Here is a 23,712-nt window from a genome sequence, read left to right as displayed (position 1 = left end):
AGGGTAAAGTCAGGAGCCCTTTAGCAAGCTGAAAAAGTTACCAAGTTGCTTGCCAGATCTTCTCTGGCATTAAAATTCTTCAATGTGCTTTCTTGGCTAATTATCAGTCTGCTCCCTGTATCAAGGCCAGTACATTTAGAAAAACATGACAAACATTCAGACAGTGCAGTATAAAGTGTGCCTTCTGTAACAATTCCAAGGGCTTTTTAGAAAAAAAAAATGGTCGAGAAAGTTTAAGCTACATTGTCAAGCCTATAGATAGTCCATGTTCTTTCCTTGGTTCCTTTTTATCAAAATTTGAAGGAAAAACACACCCACCAAACACAAATACACACATTCTTCCCCACACCAGTGTCTTAAGGAGAATCTGTTCACCAAGATTAAAAACATGCAACCCCTCTTCACACACCTCTCCAAATCCCTCTACTTTCATCCCTCAAGAACTGCAAACACTAGATATCAGATATGAATAAAGGCAATGCCTCTCCCCCACTTGAAAACACAGAGCCACTGTCCTGAACAAGATTATTAAACAGAAGCTTGTTTTGCCCCAAGTTCTGTCAGCTTGTAAACCTAGCAGATTAAAAGGAATTTAAACTCAGATAAATTCTTCAGTAAAGCAAACTAGCCTTGTGCCAAAAGAATAAAGAGGCAACGCATGCAGGCAACTGCTTCTGCCACAGTAGTATGTCACAAAAATACACATACCTGCCCACATACACAGGTACACATGTACATATTGGTATCAAAATAAAAATACTTCTTCACTCTTTCATTCTCATTACTGTTATCTATCACTTGGACAATAAATTGGCAAACTCAGACTCATTCTGTAGGACAACTAGGTACTTATTCTAAGATACTATAGCACACAGTAAACTTGAATGTACTTGTGTCAAAAGAAAGGTGTAACGATACACAAATGAATAGTCTGCACACATATCAAAAACTTAAAAGTGAAACCACTAAGTCTTGGAGAGAATTCGATTCTCCTTTTTTAAAAAATTTGGTCTATAATCTTAACTATGTGCTTTGTTAAAAGCTAAGCTAAGAGAAGCAATGCTACATTTCAAGCTCTGGAGTTGGCTCTTCTGCCACAAGCTACATAATTTAATAACTGACTTTCTACAGAAAAAAAAATTGCCAGTAATAGTTTGTTCACCTAAGCCTTGAAGAGTAGAACAACTTTGTGAGTCTGTATTACGCTTCCCACAACTGTGAATGTGAGTATCAAACACACAGAATGGCTAGTGGATCAATCAGATATGATTATCATTTTTTATTTTCAGTTATAACTTTTTTTTCTGTAAGACATCCATCACATGTTACAATTTGCCTACATATAACTCATAGCCAAATTTTGAACAAGATTCATCCTAAATTTATTTTAAGAAGCTTAGATAGTAGCACAATAACAATGATCTATCTTGATCAGAGACATAAATGAATGGGTAGTTACACAGACGTCCAATCAAAATGTTAGAAGCCAGCACCAGAATTTTATTGAAACCATAATTATGTTTCTTCTGAATATGACACTAGAATAATTCTCACAGTTGCTCATCAATTTATGCATTAATGAAATAAGTCCAGTTCAGTCTGCTTCATTTAAAATAAAGGCTGCATCCATGCTTTCTTTGACAGAAGCCTTTCCATGAAGAAGGCACTGCTTACTAACTTATAGATGGGCACCTATAACAATGCTAAAAGACAACCACCAAAACCAGCATGTATGACAATATCACACCCATGCATACCTCCAGTAAACAAAGCAAGAGAGACGTCACTTAAGATTAAAAAGCATGAAAATCCCTGCAGAGAGCAGTTTGCTGCTTTAGCTTCACAGTCCCACTGTCCACAACACAATCGTGTTCACACGAGGCAGATCTTCATTTTATATCAATACTATTCTTATTTTTGCCAAGTGGCAGAGATTTAACACCTAAGAATGGCTTTAGGTAGGCTGGACAGAAATGAGGACAATAAAGCAAAATTACTTATCGAATGTATACATATAATTACACTGAAGTTGTAGATAGAACTACATGCACTATTGGTGACATCTTTTTGTCTTAAAAAGAACATCTCTGTTAATTGTGACTATGAAGCTTCTTTTATCTCTCTGCTGGCATACGATTTTATTTAGAATACAAAAATAACAAAAAGTCACCTTACCTTTTTCTTCATCTATTCGAAAAACTCCTATACCAGATCCATCTCTGATGGAGTATCTAATCTCCCCATCTCGTCCCGTGTCTTCATCATAAGCAGATACTGTCATTACTGAGGACCCAACAGGGGCATCTTCTTTTATAAAGCCTTTATCTGCAAATACAGAGAACCGTGGAGGGTGCAAGTTTTCATTCACGTCAACTATCTCAACCTCGACGTAACACGTGGAGGACAATGAAATAGGTTTTCCTTTGTCCTTGGCCCGCACAGTCAAGTTATAAAGTTGTTTCTTTTCATAGTCTAGTCTTTGTACAATACGTATTGCTCCACTTAGTTTGTCAACATCAAAGGTGCCATCTCCACTGTCCAAAAGACTGTATCGTACTTGACTTGACTGGCCTAAATCAGGATCGTAGGCTTCTAGCCACGTAATGATAGTTCCCTCAGGAAGATCTTCTCGAATTTTCACATGATAATTTGAAGGAATAAACTTAGGAGGATTGTCATTAACATCTTCTACAGACACTTTTAAAATAACTGTTGAAAATAATTGAGGTTCTTCAGTAGGTTGGTCCCTAGCCTCTATTTTCAAGAAATAGACATGCTGTTCTTCACGATCCAGAACCCCTACAACTTCCACAACTCCTGTCACAGCATTAATAGTAAACTTGTCTGTATCTGTAAGAAGAGAATATTTCACTTCTCCATTAGCCCCCAAATCTCTATCAATAGCTTCAATTTGAATTATTTCAGTGTTTGGCTCTTTGTTTTCGCTCACTTCAACAAAATAGCTGTCTTGCAGGAACTCCGGTGGGTTGTCATTAGCATCCAAAATTTTTATATCTAAAAGGTGCCAGGCAGACTTCTGTGGTATTCCAAGATCATAGACAGTAATATTTAGAGTATATTTATCTTTTACTTCTCGGTCAAGGGGAGATAAAATTTTCAGCACTCCTCTCTCCATATCAACAATGAAACTACTATCTTCATTACCTCCAGAAATAACATACACTAGCTTTCCATTGAAGCCAGTATCAAGATCAGTAGCATTCATAAGCATTATGCTGGAGCCTACAGGTTGGTCTTCTCTTATCTCAATGCTACTGGGGAGAGTACTTCTAAACTGAGGTGCGTGCAGATTCACAGAGTGAGTGTCAAAGAAAACATCCTCAACTTCTCCACGACTATGCAATTTATTTGCTTGTAAGAGTTTCTCTGCGAGCATTTTGGCAACACCAGTTTCTTCACATTGCAAGTTGACCGGTTTGCGACTAGTAGCTACAGTTATGTTGATATACAACGGTTTTGCAAAGTTTTCTCCATCTGTAGCTGTAATTTTCAAACTGTGAAAAGACATTTTAGCACCTAGGCCATCTATTAGTGACTGCTTGAGTGAAAGTACTCCAGAATTTGGATTCAGGCTAAATAAATCCAGTTCATTTCCAGATTCAATTTGGTATCTCACCAACTGGAGCTCATCAGCATCAATAGCAGATACAGTTGTTATTTGTTCTCCAACACCAAGATCCCTGGGGATTGTTCCCTCACAATTTATTTTCTCGAACAGAGGTATATTGTCATTCAGGTTATTTAAAATAATAGTAACAGGAACTTCAACTTCTCGGCGATATGGTATACCCCAATCAGAAGCTCGAATCCTCAAACTGTAAATCCTTGGCATCAATTCATAATCCAGGTCTTCTGAGGTACTAATAACCCCACTGAAATGGTTAATCACAAACGGCAAAGGATTTAGGTTTGCAATGCTATAGGTCACATAACCATTCTCCCCTTCATCAGGATCCTTCGCACTTACTCTCAAGATACTCGTACCTATTGGCACGTTCTCATCGAAGGAGGCTTTATAGGATGTCTGAGTAAATTCAGGAGGATTGCTGTTCATGCCTAGTACCTTAATTACTACTTTTGCAGAAGCTCTTCTGTCACTTGTCACAACTTCAAGTTCAAAATGGGATGCATATTGTGCTTTTATGGGTTCTAAAGTGGTAATAAGACCAGTGTGAGTGTTTAAATTGAATTTTACTTTGCCTGGTGTACTTTTAAATACATATTTTAAATGTGGGTAACTAGGCAGAGCTTTCACCATTATCACAGGTGTGTTAGGAGGGGCAAATTCACTTATTTCAGCTCTATATATCTCTTTTTCAAATCTGACAGGACCAGACTTAAATTGCGGTGATGTCACATGAACAACTTTTACAGAAGAAAACTGTGGGGGATTTCCTTTATCTTTAGCTTGAAGGGTAAGGTTGTATCCAAAAGGGTGGCTCTCCCAGTCGATGTGACCAATGGCTTTTATTCTGTATTCTTTACCTCCTGGAACAGACCTCACTGTTTTGAACTGTTGAAGTGGATCACCTGCAACAATATTTAGTGATGCTATTTCCCCATTTGAACCCTGATCATTGTCCTCTACAGTTACAATTGCATAAGTTGGATCTTTGTCTGATTCTGACGGAGTCAGTGTAACAGCTGTAATGACGGGGGCATATTCGTTTGCTTGCTCTACGTGAACAGTTAGTTTTGCCATACTGCTTATGCCACTGCTACCATACAGCTTCAGCCCACGGTCCACTGCAAGAATTTCCATCTCGTAACGCTTAGTGTCCGAGTAATCAAGTCTACCAGTTAGAACTACCACTCCACTAGTTGGATGTATAGCAAACACATCCGTTCTTTCTTTAAAGCTATAGTAGAACTCTCCATTTGTTCCTATATCTGCATCTGTTGCACTGACTCTTGCGATGCTGGTCCTTATTGCTGTGTTTTCAGGCAAAGAAACACTGTAAGATGTTGGAGAAAACAAAGGCCGCAAGTCATTTGTATCCAGTACCTGTATTCTGACCTTTGTACGCGTTTCAGCATTTGTATTTTTTTCAACTGCTTTAACAGTCAGCATATAATGGTCTTTCACCTCTCTGTTAAGGATAGCTGTGTTTCCTCCCTTGGTCCGTATTCTCAAAAAGCAAAAGTTTCCAAGAACATATTCTTCAGCTTTGAACAAGTTCTCATTGTCACCAGAAATAATTTTGTATCTTAGGTCCCACAACGGATTTGTAATGTAAATGCCCATTTTCACTGGATGCCCAACATAAGTCTTGGCTGCAGAATTCTCATACACAGTAGCATTATACTGCACTTGTGTAAACTGCATTGGTGGAGCATGATGCGGCCTTTGATTTCCTTCACAGTTTCCAAAATGCTGCATGAGCAGCATCAGCAGCAACAGCATAGTCAAGTATCTTCCCATGGCAGCAATTACAAAGAAACCCTGAAACAAGAAGAGAGATGTGTTAAGGCTTATAACTGTTCAAATACCATTCAAATAACCTTGATGTTTAGTTTAGAATTCACGCTTGAAAGAAAACTAGAAGTTACACATCTAGGTAATAAATTTTTTTTTTGCAGAAAGTTTCAACATGATTTACAGTAACAGAAAAGCAGGTAAATTAAAACTCCTGGAAACCATCAAGAATCTTCAAGATCCTTGGTCTAGACCAAGTCTAGGTCTAGACCATTACACAAAGAGAATACACAGAGTTAACTTCAAATGAACAACTCTATGAAGCAACAGCATCACTGGCATATTTCTTCTAACATGTAAGTGAGCAAACTAGACTTGAACTCATATGGAGTAGTGAACACTCACTCCAGTCCTCTACTTCACACATGACATTGTCTTCTGGCAGAAAGTTCTCCTCCCTCATTTCGCTTTGGTTGTAAAATGGCTATGGCCAATGATGTGGAAGTCAACTGCAAGAGCTGACTTGAAATTATCATGAATTCTTCAACGTACTATGAGCATCTGTTCCAATAATTATAAAAATTATAAACAAAGAATAATTTTGTATGTATCCTTATAAGAGTAGTGGATAGCAGTGCATATTGTAAAAAACATTTTTATCAAGCATCACTAGAGTTGCAAAACCAATACAGAATGAGGCATATTCCGTTATTCCCCTCTCAGAACAGATCTGAAACAAATTAGTACCAAGAGCTACCATAACAGGAATAACTGGAGGAACTATTAAGACATGTTTCTCAAACACTCTCCAAAAACAACAGGGAAAGAGCCTGAACAGCAAGACTAACATGGAGACACATCCTGAGTGGCATTCCCTTTTGAAGAAGTCAGTATATCATTTCCAGTGCCTAAATTCAGGCAAGACTGCAGTAGAAAGGCAGAAACTTCAGGAACAAAACCTTTGGGACCACCATCATCTGGGTTTATAGTAACAGTCTTTACTCCCCACAGCTGCACAGGGTAACAAATCAAAGCTTCAGAATGCTTCCTCAACAAGTTCAAGCTTCCAACAAAATCCTGGGGGAAAAATTTCTTTCCAGCAAGTAGAAAGCAATCTAGCTTTGACTTGATTACTTTAAGTAGCACACTTTATTTTCTTTCACCTTTCCCTATTTATCCTAAATACATTTCCCTTACCTCTCCTTTAGCATCTTCTTCCCTGGTCAGTCTGTTATACAACTCATAGTAATTCCTAATAATACTAATTCCTAACTGTATCCTTTTTCATTCTTCCTGACCTTTTCTCCCACATTTCAGCCCTAGTTTGTCCCCACTCTATCTCTGGCTATCAGTCTCAGCACCTATCCTCACGCTAGTTTTGTTCGTCTCAGCTCAAAAGGTGTCACATTATGTTATCTCCTTCCTCTGCTCACATTTTCTCTTACAGTTATTTCTCTCTCCCATAATTCCTAACTGCTCAGGTAGATATGATTTTCATGCTGAAATTCCATGGACCCACTCTGACTGCTAGGAAGCATTAGAGCAAATTAATCTTGTGTTAACAGTTTACTCCAAAACCTCAGAAGCAGCTAATTCAGTCACAGCCATTAGTAAGTCAATGATTTTGACAAGAGAAGAATTTAAGACTCAGACTCACACAAACTATAGAAAATAGCCCAGAAAGCCAACCGTATCCTGGGCTGCATCAAAAGAAGCATGGCCAGCAGGTCGAGGGAGGGGATTCTGCCCCTCTACTCTGCTCTCGTGAGACGCCACCTGAAATACTGCATTCAACTCTGGAGTCCCCAACACAAGAAGGACATGGAGCTGCTGGAGCGAGTCCAGAGGAGGGCCACGAAGATGATCTGAGGCCTGGAACACCTCTGCTATGAAGACAGGCTGAGAGAGTTGGGGCTGTTCAGCCTGGAGAAGAGAAGGCTCCGGGGTGATCTTATCGCAGCCTTCCAGTACTTAAAGGGGGCCTACAGGAAAGCCGGGGAGGGACTTTTTACAAGGATGTGTAGTGATAGGACAAGGGGTAATGGCTTTAAACTGAAAGAGGGCAGATTTAGATTAGACATAAGGAAGAAATTTTTCACTCAGAGGGTGGTGAGGCACTGGAACAGATTGCCCAGAGAAGCTGTGGGTGCTCCATCCCTGGAAATGTTCCAGGTCAGGTTGGATGAGGCTTTGGGCAACCTGGTGCAGTGGAGAGTTTCCCTGCCCATGGCAAAAGGGTTGGAACTAGATGATCTTTGAGGTCCCTTCCAACCCTAACCATTCTATGATTCTAAAATATTAATGAAAATTTCGCTAATGGTCATTTGGAAGAGGGGAAAAAAAAAAAGCCCATCTGTCTTCCAAATCTAGCAATTAAGATACATGATTAAAGTTATAACTATAGCAAACAATAAAAAGCAAATGAGCAAACAATAAAAAGTGAATGAGCTTTTAAAAGTAAGTCACTAGCCGGAACCCCTGCTTACAAGGTCTTAAAGCTGAATGAGGGAAAGCTTGTGAGGGCAAATGAACAGCCACCACTTCAATGGGTTAACAATATTATTCCTCCCTTACCTACTCCTCTTCCCATGTTACAATTTGTCCTGGGAATAAACAGACAATTGGGTCTCCAGGGCTTCATTTCCCTAACATACTGCCAAGTAAATGAACATTTTCATAAAAAAAAAAAAAAAAACCACCACACAGAAAACCCAAACAACAACCAAAGTCCGGCCATAAATAACTGACAACAATACTTCCAAAACTCTAAGCAATTCAAGACACCATTAGACTGTCCTACAAGACACGTTAAGAAATTAATACATCATTTTTAAGTAATCAACAGAACCTGTTCTTTTACTTCATTTGCTGGAATTTTGGAAGCTGTCTATCATGAAAAACTACTTAGTGATCAGATCTTACACTGATCTGATCAGATCTTTCCCTCTTTTCTTCCTCAGTTACACTAAGATTTCTTTTTTTCCCCTGTCGATTTATGCTGAAGTCCAACATTCAGCTTGACCTTTGATGCTACGGCATCCTGTAACTCACTGCTTATACTTACGTTTGGCAACAAGCTGTCTGAAGTGGTGCATGTATCATGTAAAACATTGCACCTATCTGTATCTTTTATCATTCGCTCCTCACATCTCTCAACTGAACAGTTAACCACGTTAGACAAAAACAAGTTCGTCATTTCTGTTACATGACACTTTTTCCATCCTGTCATAATTTACAGAGCTACTGGAAACTAAAAAATGTTGATCCAGGATTATCCAAAACCCAACTTAATATAATCTTGATAAATATCTAAAGTATGAAACAATGCCAGTTGCAGAGACAGTTAACTACTAAGGGAAAGTATGGAAGTGTTAAGATAAGTGATAATGTGTTAGATATAAGCTCAGATGGCTTATTACAGTGAGCCAGAATGACTAAATTTCAGAAACATTTTAGCCAAAGGCTACACTTTGAACTTCTAAATTTTTTATTATCTTTGGAACATGACCAGTTTAGGATTTTCTGCATCCATTTTCAACACATAAGGCAACCGTTTGCTTAACAAACATCATAGCCCTAGGTTTATAAGAAGTGCACACCATATTTACTCTGAAAAGCTATTTTGAAACAAACTTTGATTTCCTATCTGGAAATTATTATTCATATGATTTTTATTTATACGCACATCCAGGTAATTTTTATTTATATGCATGTTAAGCACTGGGATACATAAGATAGTTTTACTACTTAGTTACAATGTTAACAAAATTAGTAATAAATCAACACTGTTAACATAATTTGTATATGGGGAAAAAACAGTACCACAAGTTAGAAATATGAACTATCTTCACATTAAAAGTATAACAATAAGCAAAATTTGGGGGCTAGTAGACCTCAAATTGGTAATTTACAAATGAAAATGATTTGGATAAGATAGCAGTCATATGAAAGACTGTTTCTCTTAGCAGTATGTTTACAGTATCTAGACTTCAGAGTTTATAGTTTGAGATTTGAAAGTTTTAAGCATGAAATACAGAATTTAGTAAATGGCAATCTCAATGCCAGGCAAGCCAAGAAAAAAAACAAAAACCAACAAACGAACAAACCAACCAACCAGACAAAACAATCTTATCTTCTACATGATGAAGCAAAAGGGAATGTACGTTCATACGTTCAGAGATTTACTCCTCCAAAAATAAAATAAAGGTTGCAGGTACAAAAAGAACATGAATCAGGCCACACAGCCCAAGTCGCAATGAGTCTTAGCCCACTTGCTATCCCTTTTCTACACGCAAGATCTGCCAGTTCAGTCCAGAAGGACCTCCTGTAAGACTATGCTACATCGTTTACATCGGCAGAAGGAGACTCTGTGAGCACGGCCTGTTACTCTGCTCTAGGGAAACATCAAAAAGCATTATGAGGACTAAAAGGGGTTCTTTAGTGCTGTTTCTACAATGCTTGTCTACTGAAATCTTTCACTAACTTTTAACAAATGTAGCGGAGGTTTCCCCCACACACACGCACCAGCTTAACTGATTTGTGATGTTATTAACACTGAAACATCTCTATCAATCAAAACATCACCTATTTACCTTAAAGGCCAAATTTGATCAGCAGATGCAACTCATGCCATTCGACACAAATTCACTGTGAAAAGTTATTACCGCAGTAACTAAACTGTCACGAGAGGGTTTCTATTGTATAAGTCTACGAGAGATTGTGTGGCTTTGTGGGTTGTACTAACTGTGGTTACATCTGCTCTTTCAATCGTTTAAAAGCAATTATTTATGAAGTCTGATTGAACAAAAAGAATCAGTTTTACCAGCTTCAACATGCTTAAGTTTACCATCAAACTTAACAGTGTCTTTTGCTTTTCTGGGAGGAGAGGTGTCCAGCTGTATTAGTATCCAGAAAATGAAACACAGGACAAAAGCGTCTGGTAAAGCTGGTAAGTTATTCAAAAAATGTACATTGTTGCAGAGATTAATATAACAGTTTTAACTTGTGACTAAACTCCAGTGAGTTTTATGCTTGTATTCTCCTCATTACTTGTAATCTCATGAGATACTCTGATTTATGCTTTTGAGATCTTTGCTGTTAAAAGCAAAATGTAGCAGCTGTAGTCAAAGAGCACTCAAAGATTCTGAATACACAATGAAACAAAGTTTCATGCAAAGAATTTTGACAATTTACTTGTATGGCAGTTATTTACTAGTGTATCTAATACCAAACTCACTAGTAGTTGTGCAAGGAAAGGCAGACCTCCAGCCTCTGTGAATGAAAGAGTTTTATTGAAATTTAACATGGCACCTTAAAGTTTGTGACAACAAAAATAGTTTTACTGAGCTTGAACTCACTCTTAAAAAAAAAATAAAAGCTGTAAATCCTTAAGGGTATAATGAGATTTTATGTTTGCTTACTTGCACTGATAGCAGTGATAACTTAGCCATATAAAGTTCTTTTGCATGCTAAGTTATAAAACCTAGGAGACTATCCTAATACTGAAACAACTACTAAAGCTCACCTTCCGGTCTTCTAAAAGTGGGATTTCATAAAGAACAACACAAAAACTTTAAATAATTCTCCGCATTAAAGTAAGGTATTTTATTCGCTGAATAGTGGAATATTTCCACATGGTTAGACAGGTAAAAAGGAAATACAAATCCATTACACAGCATTCTTTTATTTTGTAGAAAACCAGCGGAGGTGGTTAAGAAGGCAGGTAATATTTTCCATGACTAGGAACAACTTGCATGCAAGTGGTTTAAACCGCAGGAAAACCTGCTGTTAGAAGGCAGGATTTTTAAAATCTATTAAAGAAAAAAAAAAAAAAAGCTTACAATGAGAGGATACGACCACCGGTAAGACACACCGTCCCTTACTGACACCAAGAGATTAAAAAGCGCACCTTTCAAACAAAGCTTCATTTTCTTTCGGTTGCTATAAAGAGGAAGGGAAAAAAGCAGCAGCAGCCGGCTGACGCGTTCAGCCGGCATCTCCCAGAGAGCCGCTGCCAAACGCCGCGTCCTGGCGGCCCCTGCCCTTCACCTTTCGGAGGAATCCGGCGAGGGACGCGGTGTTAAAGTGCGAACAAAGGAACAAAGTCACTCCAAGGTACTTCTCGCCGCGAATCGCCCCTGCCGGCTTACCGGGGAACTCAGTTCGCAACGGGCCATCACACGCCCCACAGACACCTTGCCTCCGGGGGAAAGCACCGCCGCCGCCGCCCCTTTTCCTCGACCCAACTTGGGAGCAACCTGCCCGGCTGAACTCCTGCCGGCTCCCAGCGGAGCGCGGCCGCGGCTGCGACCCCGGCCCCGCCGGCTGCGGCCCCGCGGCTGCGGCCCCGGCCCCGCCGGCCCCTGCCCCGGTGGGGGGGGGGGCAGCGGGGCGCCAGGGCCCGCGACGCCCGGCGGCGGCCACCCCGGCCCGGCGCCGCGGGCGGGCGGGGAACGGGGGAGGGGGCGGGCGCCGCTCCGCAGCCCCTTCCCGCGGGGCCCCGGCAGCATGAGGCGGCCGCTCGCCCACCACCTCCGGTCGGCCTCGCCGCGCTCCCGGCCGCGCCTCAGCGCCGCAACTTCCCGAGGGGGCCCGCGCCGCCCGCCCCCTCCCCGCGCCGCCGCCCTCCCCCGCCAGCAAAACTTCTCCCAACTCGCCCGACCCCGCCATGCCATACCGCGCCGCACCTCACCTCTCCGCGACTCACTGCCTGCGGGGCGGGGGCGCGCACCGGGACCAGCCCCGCATGCTGCCCTACGCGCCGCTCCCCCTTTCTTCTCCGGGATCCCACGCGCCTCGCCGGTGCCCCTCCGCCCCCTGCGGGCCGCGGCGCCCCCCGCCGCCGTATTCCTCCGCGGCGCTGGACGGCCGCCCCTCCGGAACTCGTTTCTGCGGCGCTCCGCGGCCGCGGGAGCGGAGGCAGCGGCCGTCGCACCCCGGCCCGCCTGCCCGCCTCCCCGCCCAGTGCCCGGCCCCGCCGGGGAAGGACGAAACGCGGAGCGGGGGAGGGCGAACCACAGCAACAAGCTGGTTCTCCCGGTGGCCCAGCGCTCAAGGGGACACAGCGGGACCGGGGTGGGGGGACCCCTCACCTCCGCCGCGCTCGCCCTGCTCCAGCCTAGCCGGCGCGGCAGGGACAGGGCTGCCAGTCCCCAGCTTCGCGGGCGGCGAAGTCCTCTCTCTCGAAGAGGCTACTCAGAAACTTCAGAAAGCTGCTGCCGGGGAATATCTTACGGGGATGGCGAGGGAGACCGTCACACCCCACGGGAACAGGCGGTCCTCGCTGGCGGGGCTCTGCCGTCCGAGGAGCATCGGGTACCCGGGACAAGCCCCGCCGTCCCACTCGCCCCGGTGGCAGCGAGGACTGCCCTGCGGCGACCGCAGCGCCTCGGCGACCGCTCCCTCTTCCCCCGTGCGGCGAGCGGGAGGGAGTGCGGGTATGCGGGCTGCCGCCCTCGGGCCGCGCCGGCGGGCTTTGGCCTCACGCCTCCCAGCCTCGGGCACTTGGCTGGGCTGGGCTGGGCTGCACTGGACTGGGCGAGCAGCCGCGTAACGGCCGTGCGGAGGGAGGTCTCCCAGCAGAGACCAAAACCGACTGACAACTACCGTGGCTCCCCGCCACCGTTTTAAGGAGCAGCGTCTTTCCCCGGCGCCGGGAAAAGCAGCGGCGGGGGGAGCGTGTGTGGGGCCGGGGAGCGCGGCGGCAGTAACCCCCCGGCCCGGGGAGGGTGAACGGGCTACCTCAGACGGGGAATCGCTCTGCAGGAGTCCTGCTGAAGGGATGTCCGTCAGCCAGCCCAACGTTAAACATTAATACTCCGAAATAGCCCTCGGAGGATTCCCCGCTCATTAATAAGTGATCACGCTTAATAACGATCAAACGTTTGCCTGGGGAATCCCGACCCAGCGGGCTCACGGCGAAGCCGGGCGGCGGGCGGGACAAGCCGGCGGGGGCGCATTTACTGCGCATTAGCCCCGCCACGTCTTTTATTAGCCACATAAATAAATAAAGCCAGCTGCGCGGGGGGGCCTTCTGTAACCAAAGCCTCGCGCCCGCGGGGCTGCAGATCAGAAGAAACCGACCACTTCAGACAGCGCCGGCTGTGAGGTTCACCAGCCCGCTGCCGGGCGGCTCCCCCGAAGCGCCCGCGCCCCCTCCCGGGGCCGCCCCGCCAGCCCCCGGCCCGGGCACCGGCCGCCCCGCGGCGGCGGCGGCGCAGCTCCGCGGGTGCCGCCAGGGGGCGCCGCGCCACAGCGCACGGGCGCCGGGCACGGCGCCGGCAGCCAGCCCGGCCGGGCAGAGCCGAGCGGAGCGGAGCCGGTAGCCCGCGGCGCCGAGCCCCTCTCCGGCTGCAGGGGGTTGGGCCGGGAAACCTGCGTGCCGCACTCTCCGTGACGATGGCGGTATGGCTGAGGGTGCCCTCGGCCCCAGGTACGCATAGCTTTGGATAAAGTCGGTGCGCATATATCTATGTAGGTATAGATACATATTTTGATATATACAGAAACATACATAGACTACACAGTTGTAAACCACGGGTTGGAGCGAAGACCTGAGTATTTTCAATAACGCAGCAAACTAGAGCACCAAAACTCTCAGGGAAATCACCTCTCTAACCACCCTGCCCATAATAAACTCATTAAACAAAGAACTCACCAGACCAGCTGGACTCGGCTGTCTTCTCCCGAAGTCCGCTCCAGCTCAGTTCATCTCCGCACGCTTCCTTCCCCCCTTTCTTTTTTGTCCTTTTGAAAGGAAGCGAGAAACTGCCCGGTACCCGCACACCTCTAGAGCGTGAACTCCGCCGCGGCCCCGGCGCTCAGCGCGGCCCCGGCGCGCAGCAAGCGCGGCGCCCGTCCCCATCGCCACAGCGCGGCATGTCGGCTCCGACCCATCCGCTGCTTTAAACTTGAACGAGAGTAAGAAGGAAAATAGATGGGGAGGGGGAGAGAAGGGGGAAGAAAAAAAAAAAAAGAAAAAGAAGAAAAAGGAAAAAAAAAAAAAAGAAGACGAAAGAAAGGGAGAGATCCAACTTTTTAAGACATGTCCAGGCAAAGAACGGGCAGAGTTGAGGAGTTGCAGCAGCGGAGTGAGAGAGAGTGGGGAAGCTGAGCGGGATCGCCGATTCGCTCCCTCCCTCCCTTACTCGTTCCCCCGCCTCTCTCCCTCCTTCCCTCCCTCCCTCCCTCTCCCTCTGTCTTCTCTCGCACTCCGTCCGTCCCCCTCGGACCCCGCTCCCGGCAGCACCACCCCCTCCCTCTCCTCACCGCTGCAGCGGAGCGCGGCGGCAGCAGCAGCAGCAGCGCGCTCCTCTCCGCGCCCCACGGCTTCGCGCGGGGTCGCTGCCGCGCACCTGGGCCGCGGCCGCCCGCCCTCCCGCCCGCAGGCGAGGCGAGGCGAGGCGAGGGGCTGTGCACTACCCCCGCTGCCCCCGGCCACCTTCCGCGGCGACCCTCCGCGGCCGCCGCCGGTTCGGGGCTCCGCGGGCTCCGCCGCCGCAGCGCCGCTCGGCTCGGCGGGACGCCGCTGCCCCCGCCGCAAGGCTGCGGGCGCCCCGCAGCAGCGCCGCACGGCTCCTCCTCGGCGGGGCACAGCCGCTAAAACCACCGGGTGACTCCGAGTGGGCTGAGCACGGGGATCTCCCGCTCTCCTCCAGCCACGTTAAGACTAGAATAGTTCTCTCCTCTCCTCTCCTCTCCTCTCCTCTCCTCTCCTCTCCTCTCCTCTCCTCTCCTCTCCTTTTTCCTTTTTTTTCTTTTTCCTTTTTCTTCTTTCCTTTTTCTTCTGTTTTTTTTTTTCTTTTCTTTTTTCTTTTTTCTTTTTTCTTTTTTCTTTTTTCTTTTTTCTTTTTTCTTTTTTTCTTTTTTCTTTTTTTTTTCTTTTTTCCTTTTTCTTCTTTTTTCTTTTTTTTTTTTGTCTATTTTCTTCTTTTTCTTCTTTTTTTTCTTTTTTCTTCCTTCCCTTTTTCTTTTCATCGGGAAAGCTGTATTTTTCAAGGCACAGCAAATGGTTTCCACCCCCCCTAAAAAAAAAAAAAGCAAAATGGCAGCTCCTTCTCAAAAATAATAGATCATAACCAAGCAAGGCATATTCATAATGTGATTCTCCCCCATTCAGAGTAAGTCCCAACCAGTTACTCCTCCTTAACAAAGTCCAGGAGAGGTGGCACTGCTAAGTGGCAGGGATCAGCTGAAAGCAGGGGCCTGAGTGGGTCCTGAATGCTGGGGTTTATAAAACTTCGGGAAATCTACAGAAACTGCTTTAAAGGTTGTTTATCTGAGAGAGATAGCATAACACTAAATTTGTAAAGCATGCTGAGATCCTCAGAAAATAAAATATTCTTTTATGACACTGTTTATCCCTAAGGACCTCAAAGTCATGGCCTTCCTCCAAAAGTCAAATTGACTTCTGAAGACATTGGATCATTATTTCCTATAAGATACACAGTTAAAATCTATCAGCTAAGTGAGCGTGCAGTACCTTCTGTGTTAGAAAGAACAGATACGAACTGCAGTATATAAATACTAAGTACATTTCCAAATAGTGCACACAAGCCAATGCAGCCTGGGAATGATGACTCTGAATGAACCTGTCTGGAAAGTTTAATGTCAAAATTCTCTGGCCTTGTAGATTTCCACAACAGACACAGCTGATTGATTTACTTGGCATCTCAGAGTTACTTTTTGAAGACCCTAAATGGAATTATACTAAGTCCTTATCCAAGTGCCACTGGGCCAAATGATCTTTCCTTCTGTGAAAACTGCTTCAAAGTGATCTTCATAAAGTAAACTGCCCTGAAAATAGCATTCCAGAAAGGAGCTAAAAGAGGAACACTTTGAAAGCATTATAGTTAAGGGCTAGAAACAAACACAAACACAAACCACAGTTCTTCTCAGTACAGTTGCAAATATTTCATAACTTTGGAGTATAAAATTTGCTGCCTTTCAGATTCATGACCATATTGTGGTTGATTGCTGAGTTAAGTAATGAAAGGCCAGAGCAGCAGCTTGTTTAGACTTTTGTCTAAGTTTTAATTCTTCATGTCTGGAGAAGCATGGTGGTGGTTAATTGCACTAACCTATAAGTGGAATGGGAACATCTCTCAGAAGTAGCTGGTAGAGATAACCAAAAACCAAGGGCTTCTGATTTGGATTTCCTGCTATACATATGCTATGATCACAGTAAGTACTTCAGATGAAGAATAAAGAGATATGCTGTCACTCTCCAAGGGTGGGTAATGGTGTCTAGCACTTCAGATAAAGTGTTGGAGCCAAGATGTCCAGACAAGTGTATTCATAAGTCTTCTTGATATATATATATTTACCCTCAAAAACAGGTTTCTAACATCATGAATACTATTGACAAAGTCATTCTGATAGTTACTGAATATTTCATTTTAATTTCATATTTTCTCTGCCCTTTGATTTTTGTTCTTGGAAATAGTGTCAATAAAGCTGTTAAGATCATTGTTGACTGTCACATTTAAAAATTAATCTTCTCAGAGTATCTTTTTGATATGTTATCCTAAAGAAAATTAATGTATTCTGTTACATTTTGCTAGCCTATAGGAAAGAATATTTGAAATCACGCTTCAGTGCCTAGGGCATCATGCACTGCTCTGAAAAACTTCCAGTCTTATAACCATTGTAGCAAAATATGTTCGGTGCTCCCTGTCATCTATTGATATATCCTTGTCCTTATGAAACTACCTAAGCTGAAACAAGTTTTAGCTTAGTTGTCAATACAAAAATAGTTCTCTCGATTAGACAGTTTTCTCTTAAAAGAAACATGGATTCTTCAACTTTGGAATTATTTCCCAAAAACTAAAACAAAACTCTGGTATCAGACTGCCAGCAAATAATTGTGTTAGAGAACTCTTGTCATAAAATAATAAGACAATCCGAAATTATATTCCCACATCATCATAATCATCATCTCCCTGTATGGCATTATGGCACTAACACTCTTCTCATTAATCTACCTCAAAACTTAGCCTTATAGATCTCAATTCTTGTTTGCTATATATTTTACAAACAGGAGCTGATAGATGAACTAGGTAAGTCAATAGATCGGAAGTAAATATTGAAGTCAAGTGTCCTTCAGAGAAATTTTCCTGCTACCAGCCCCAGATATGCACATGGGGAATGATATCTCAAGTACTTTGGGCTGATGCCTCAGCTCCCGTTTTGTAAAAGAGAAGTTAATTTCAAATTGTAGAGATTTCAGCTGTAGAAAGCTTTAAAGATCAAAATCGGCACTTTGAATTGCTCTGGCTCAGAGATGGCAAAGGCGAGGATAATTATGTCTTGGTCTCTATGAGGGCGAAACAGTTGCAATTGCTACATCAAGTGCAGCTTCAAATAAAGCACTTTTGAACACAATAGCGGTCTGTGACTCAGGGGCAATCAAGGGCCCATAAACATTGAGCCTCTGTGGCAGAGGGCAAATACATCTTCTCAGTAACAGAGTCAGGCGCAGTTTCGAGCAAGTTCTCCATCAGTTAAATACAAACTGATCTGACATTGGTTTTACAGTAAGAACAAAATTCTCTCCAGTACAAAAAAACTAGCACAAAACCTGTACCCTACCTCAATCCTGTTTACACAGAAGGAGGGAGGCTGATCAAAGGTCTGCTCTGGCCATTCCCCTTTTCCGCACCTGGCCCCAATGTCTTATGACAGCACTTCAGGAAGAACTCCAAAGCATCTCAACTAGTTGTAGCCTTTGGAAAGCAAAACAAAACAAAACAAAACAACTCCCAAAAAGTTGGTAATCATCCTCTCCCTGGCCTGCAGTCAAGGATGTATACTCCTTTACCACTCTATTTTGTTTTCTGTCTTGTAGATGCAGACCTGGGGAATAACAAACAATTCAGCCATTCTGGCTGTTCTTGCCTACTCTCTGCAAACTTGGGCTGAGCCCACTTCCTCCCCTCCCCTGCCCCCTGCCTTTTTGTATGGAAAAAGGGGGCGATTTGTATGAGATACACATTTGAGAGTGCTGGCATTTTTCTACCTTAAACAAACTTTTGCAAAACCCCTGAAAACCTTAGAATTACCTTTGCGTAAGTCTCTGTCTGACAGAATTTGAGAAAGAATATTTAACTTTTCATACTTTAATTATTTTTATTGACTTTCTTTTACCCTAGAGAGTTCTTACTGTGTAAAATATCACTGACTATTTGATTAGATACCATTTCATGGTGCTTTTCAAGATTTCTGAGACAGCAATGTCAAAATAATAGTCATATATCAGCATCAGTATAATGAAATGCTAAACAATTTCAGCTACTTGACAATCCATTGTGCGCCCTGTGAACCTAAAGAGGAGTTTACTGATGCGACTCAATCATTAGATCTATGAGCTACAGCTATTTGTGGATATGCGTTAAATACACACAAGTGCAGTAGTAAAGAAAACCTCGGGCAGTTCCACAGAGGAAAAAAAAAGAAAAAAGACTTAAAATATTTTTTTATGTTTCTAGATACAACTAGTTCTTCAGGTACTGATGGGGGGAGGACACTCAAATATTAGAATAGTTATTCTCTGAACCTTTAAACTGACAGAGACAGCTGATCTGAAAAAGAGTGGGGTTTTTTTTTCAGGCAGCAGGAATGAGAAATACATTCTCTAAACAGAAGTGAGCTAGGCAGACTCATATTTACAACATTTTGATCCTACAGATTACTTCTGTGTATGTCAACTTTTGAGAAGCCTTTTAGCTTGACTTCAGAAACAAGACATTTTCCACATTACACTTTTCTTCGCCAATCTATCTCAGGCTGAGGGCTAGTCAAATTTTTTAAGTCTGTATAAAATGTAATTAAAAAAAAAATCACACAAGGTAAGTTTGCTTTTATGGCATTTATCCTACTCTATGCTATCCTGGCAAACTGGAACAGAACTAGCTACACCATTACAGACAGTACTGGTATTTTGATTAAAGCTTTGCATTGAAATCAGTGTAATAGTTTATGCTAGTGCATCATAAACAAAAGAGAAACATCAAGCTTATCTTCAATATTCCCTAGGCTGAAATGATGGCAGTATGAAGATCTGCAGGATTTGTTCTTCTCTGACTCAGTAAGGTAGGATAAGTCTGCTCCTTCATTTGGTGTTGTTATCTTCCTACTGAGTGGTGCTTGGGCTGCTGTCAAGTTCAAATCCACAGAGCTCAAGTCAGAAAGGCATCAGTTCATAGTCTCTGCCTATAACATGAGGAATTCTTGAATTTAGATTTATGTAACTAAAGGACAATTAAAGAGTTTGAAAAGATCAAAAAAGGACTGGGTTATAATAGTGATCACACTTTTTTTTTTTTTTTTTTTTACTTTTTCAGCTGTGTGGACTGGTATTTTGGTTTTGTGAAGCACAGGTTTAACACTGGAGTTAGGAATTCCAGGCTCACCAGTCCAGAGCCAGCATGACTTTGGCACTCTGTAGGAGAAAAAGAGGTGAAAGAAATCTGCCCTCCACTGAGTCTTAAACCTTCTCTTCTCTTGAGCTGGTTCTTCAGCTGTAAATTTAGCAATCTGAAGCTTAGGCCTTTCAAAACTAAAAAAGTTGGAATCCAGATGATGTTAATATATCATAGTGCTGAAAGATGGTGACAAATTTCAAACTAAACATCCTTGGTTTTGAGTAGTTTGAATCAGTTGTCCAGATTCCGTTAATCTCAGAGCTGATGTGAGTTCACAAAAGTCAAGTTTTAAGAGCTCAGGTGACATCAGTATTACGTAGAGATGAATGAAGTAAAAAAGGACTGGTGTTAAAGTACTATGTTCTGTTTTGTAGTAAGGTACTGCTCCTTCTGCTTCTAAAACTGGTCCTAAAGCTAGAATTAGGGTTTGAAGAACGGTAGAGGAAAGTAGAGAATCCTAGCGACTGTGGTACTCATAAACATCAGGAATGACGTTGGTCTCTGCATAAGGAATAGATTTGCCAAGTGTTCATGGATTGGCAGCCCAGTTTTAATTTAGTCTAGGATGATTAATGTTGGAATTTAGTCCTCTGAATGTCTTCAAAATTCTTCAGGAAAGAAGGAAAGGCATAGGTCGCTACTGACACTAAGTCATTATGCCCCTTTTATTGTGATCATCGGTCCTTTTATAAAGACCGGATTTAGACTTACAGCTTATAAATCTGTAGCATTAAAATATGTATAGCATATATGTCTAGAACCCAATTGACTTCAGCGTACTGTACGGCTCAAAGAAATTTCAACTGAGCTGGCATCTACAATGTCATAAGCTTTATATTTCTTTAAGAGGTATTGCTTATTCTTTCATTTTAATTAATCTTAGGTTATGGTTTGGTTTAGGATTTGCAAATCCAAATAGTTAAAAACTTAGATGACTTCAGAATTTTGAAAAGCTGATAGTTAGAATGGAAGCTGTTTTCCATCATCACTAAAGCTTAATGTTTCATTCCATAGTATGGAATACTATACCTAGTCCTTCTGCTGCAGTTAATCTAGGCTTACAGCTATGTTTAAGGTTTTCAAAAACTAAGAACTGAGAACCCAGTGCTTGTCTGTATGCTGTAGAGCTTATAAAGGTTTAGTCTCCTGTATGTGTGAAATATTTCATCCTCTTTTACTGCGGGCTTGGAGTCCTTGGATTTCATCAAGATGAAGATTCCTGGTCTTTACTGATGGTTTGATCCCATTTTTCTAATATTAGAATTAATTTCTGATTAAGCTTTGTGTACATGTATCCATCTTCTGAAGTTCAATATATTTGGGAACATTATTTCAACCAATGGAAAAGAGGACTATTGTGACTAGACAGTCCCATCCCATATGACATCTTATGTACTGTAAACTGAGTTGCCTGATCCAGGAGTCGCTATGTGAAAAAGCTCTTTCTTCATTTGCTTACATGGTGTTCTCTATATTATTGATCAAAATCCAACTTAAATCAATGAAAATAATCTGAGTTAAATGAATGCCTGTTGGATCTTGCAAGTGCCTGAATACCTGAGTAACAAACAGAAGGTGCTCAGCATGACAAGAAGTCCCCTTTCCTTCTAGCTGCCTAGTTCAAGCACAGTGTGCAAAGAAATGAGTCGATGCTTTCACAAGTGTTCGCTGGAAGGAATGGAGAGTCAATACACAGCTGTCTGTCAGGGATGATGGAAAGAAAACTGGCTTCAGGAGTACTAGGGGACAGTTCTTTACTTCTCAAAATGTTACTCCTCTAGCTGAAATGAATCCAGCGTGTGAAACGAACCTCTCCTGCAAGGGCACACTGGGCAGGGAAAGAATAACTTGTGAAGTCTTTGTTTTCTGTCTTATCTAGTCACTATGATTTTTTTTCCCATTTAAGAAGTCAAGTCTTCTACTTTAAAAGTTAATAAAATCTGCTTTTCCTGTATCTGAAGGTAATTTACCATCCTTTTTTGAAGCTCAGTGTAAAAGAAAGCTCTTGTTCTATCCGCTCTGTCAGATCTGGGTTTCCGTCGCGATCCTTCTCATAGAACTGTGGCGTTTCTTTTCTGGTATATACAAAGGAATTGTGTTACTGAAACAAAATTTCTGAATAAAAGGATTAATATGTATGTTCGGCATAAAACTTACGTACTTGTTCTCATTCTCTCATGCGTTCTGTATTACTGAATAAGATTTGACAACCTGTTTTTTCTCTTACTCTTTCAGCACTTACACTTGTGTTTCTCTTTCATTATAAACATAGAGAACATGGTTAGCTGCCCTCTTTACTCCTTTATTTGCAAACTTCTGTATTTTAAATATCTAAATCGTTAAGCCTCACAGAACATCCGAGATCAATATAACATGCTATCCTCCATACCAAAGCTCATATTTAAGCTCTAGTCTCTGTACTATCTCTAGTACTCTATACTGTCTTTAGTACTGTTATGGCACATCAGATAGGGTTATTACTATGCAAATCAGCCAAATAATGAACACTGTGGAAGTGTTCATTCAGACCAGTATTGTATCACTCTGAATGTGTGGAAAAATTCACTCGTTTAAATGGGATCACATAAAGGTCAATGTCTGTAAAATAAAAGCATATATCAAAATAGGGTCTAAGTAAGAATCAATAACAATATATCCCATTTTCACATAATAAGTATATCTAAATGTGTCAGTCACAAGAAATATACTGTGTCCTTTTCTGTTTGTAATTGTAACATCATTGCTTACCTACAGTAGGTTATAGAGCATGCCCTCAGGCGTGAATTGCCCTTAAAATAAAATTCTGCTGTATTATTATTTTATATTGACATTCTTTATAAATCTAGCATCTCAGAAGCTGAAGCTGTGTAATAAAACCTGTATGCCACCTAGGCTCAACTCCTAACCAGTTTCTTTAACTTCAGAAATCTTACCCTTGCTTTAGTTCAAACTAAATTGAAAGACATATCTGCCAAGAAGGTCTTATACAGGCAGTAGAAAGAAGAAAGCGAAAGTAGATAGGTGAGGTGAACTGAGTAGAGTTCAACAGATGGTGCATGAAAAAGAAATAAGGAAATATTTTCACTTTCAGAAAAGTTATTATGCAAGCTCCAGAGATGACATACAATTAAGATGTTCAAACTTACCATGGTAGCAGGCAATTTTTGCATATTTCATGCGGATTTTTCAACTAACCAATATATATTTATACCTTGAAAGCAGATGTAGCCAGTAATAAATGCTTGTGATGATTCATTCATCTTTTTACATCTTGCACAGATGAAATTTTTCAGACCTATGGATGGAACTTTAGGTACATTGTTCAAGGCTGTTGAGTCAAAGACCTTACCAGGCTCGTTCCAATGTTCTGAACAAACCACAGTGTTACACAAATACTGGAATAAAGAGCACTTCAGCACGAATTTTATCCAAAATAAACTGATTAACTATTACCTACAGGAATAAGTATTTCAGTTAATCAAGAGTATCCTAGTGAAAGAGAACAATAAGGAAAAAGATTGCTTTAAATTTGACATTTGCCATTTCCAAGGCATCGTATCAAACTAAGTAATTTTGAAGAAAAATCATACCTAATCCTTCTTTTCCTTGGTTGGCATTTTATTTGTATTTTCTCTCGTCCCTTCTCCTCCCTTCTTTCCCTTTTTTAACAGGTTTTAAGGATATTTCTGCTAATGCTGTCTGTCTCACAACTTTTCTGTGTACTTAGCATCCCATGACTGTAATAGGAATCATGACCTGAGTACATGACGGAAGGCTGGCTTTGATGATAACTCCTGCTCTGCTCTCAAGTTATTGACTCTTTGCTCAGTTTTCTCTCCTATTACTGTTACCACC

The 23,712-nt window shown here is 42.4% G+C and overlaps 1 protein-coding gene across 2 annotated transcripts in view; it reads right to left on the bottom strand.

Annotated features, from left to right (window-relative positions):
- FAT1 (FAT atypical cadherin 1) overlaps positions 1-5,443 on the bottom strand; it is a 104,477-nt gene extending 99,034 nt beyond the window's left edge. For both annotated transcript variants that reach the window (XM_086612303.1, XM_086612304.1), the window contains exon 1: positions 2,176-5,443. In XM_086612303.1, coding sequence (XP_086468429.1) covers positions 2,176-5,443 — 3,268 coding nt within the window. The remainder of the gene's footprint in view (positions 1-2,175) is intronic.
- Positions 5,444-23,712: the final 18,269 nt, after the last annotated feature.

This window comes from Tauraco erythrolophus, chromosome 5, assembly GCF_009769465.1.
Source record: "Tauraco erythrolophus isolate bTauEry1 chromosome 5, bTauEry1.pri, whole genome shotgun sequence".
NCBI lineage: Eukaryota > Metazoa > Chordata > Aves > Musophagiformes > Musophagidae > Tauraco > Tauraco erythrolophus.
This window is presented reverse-complemented; position numbering and strand designations above follow the sequence as displayed.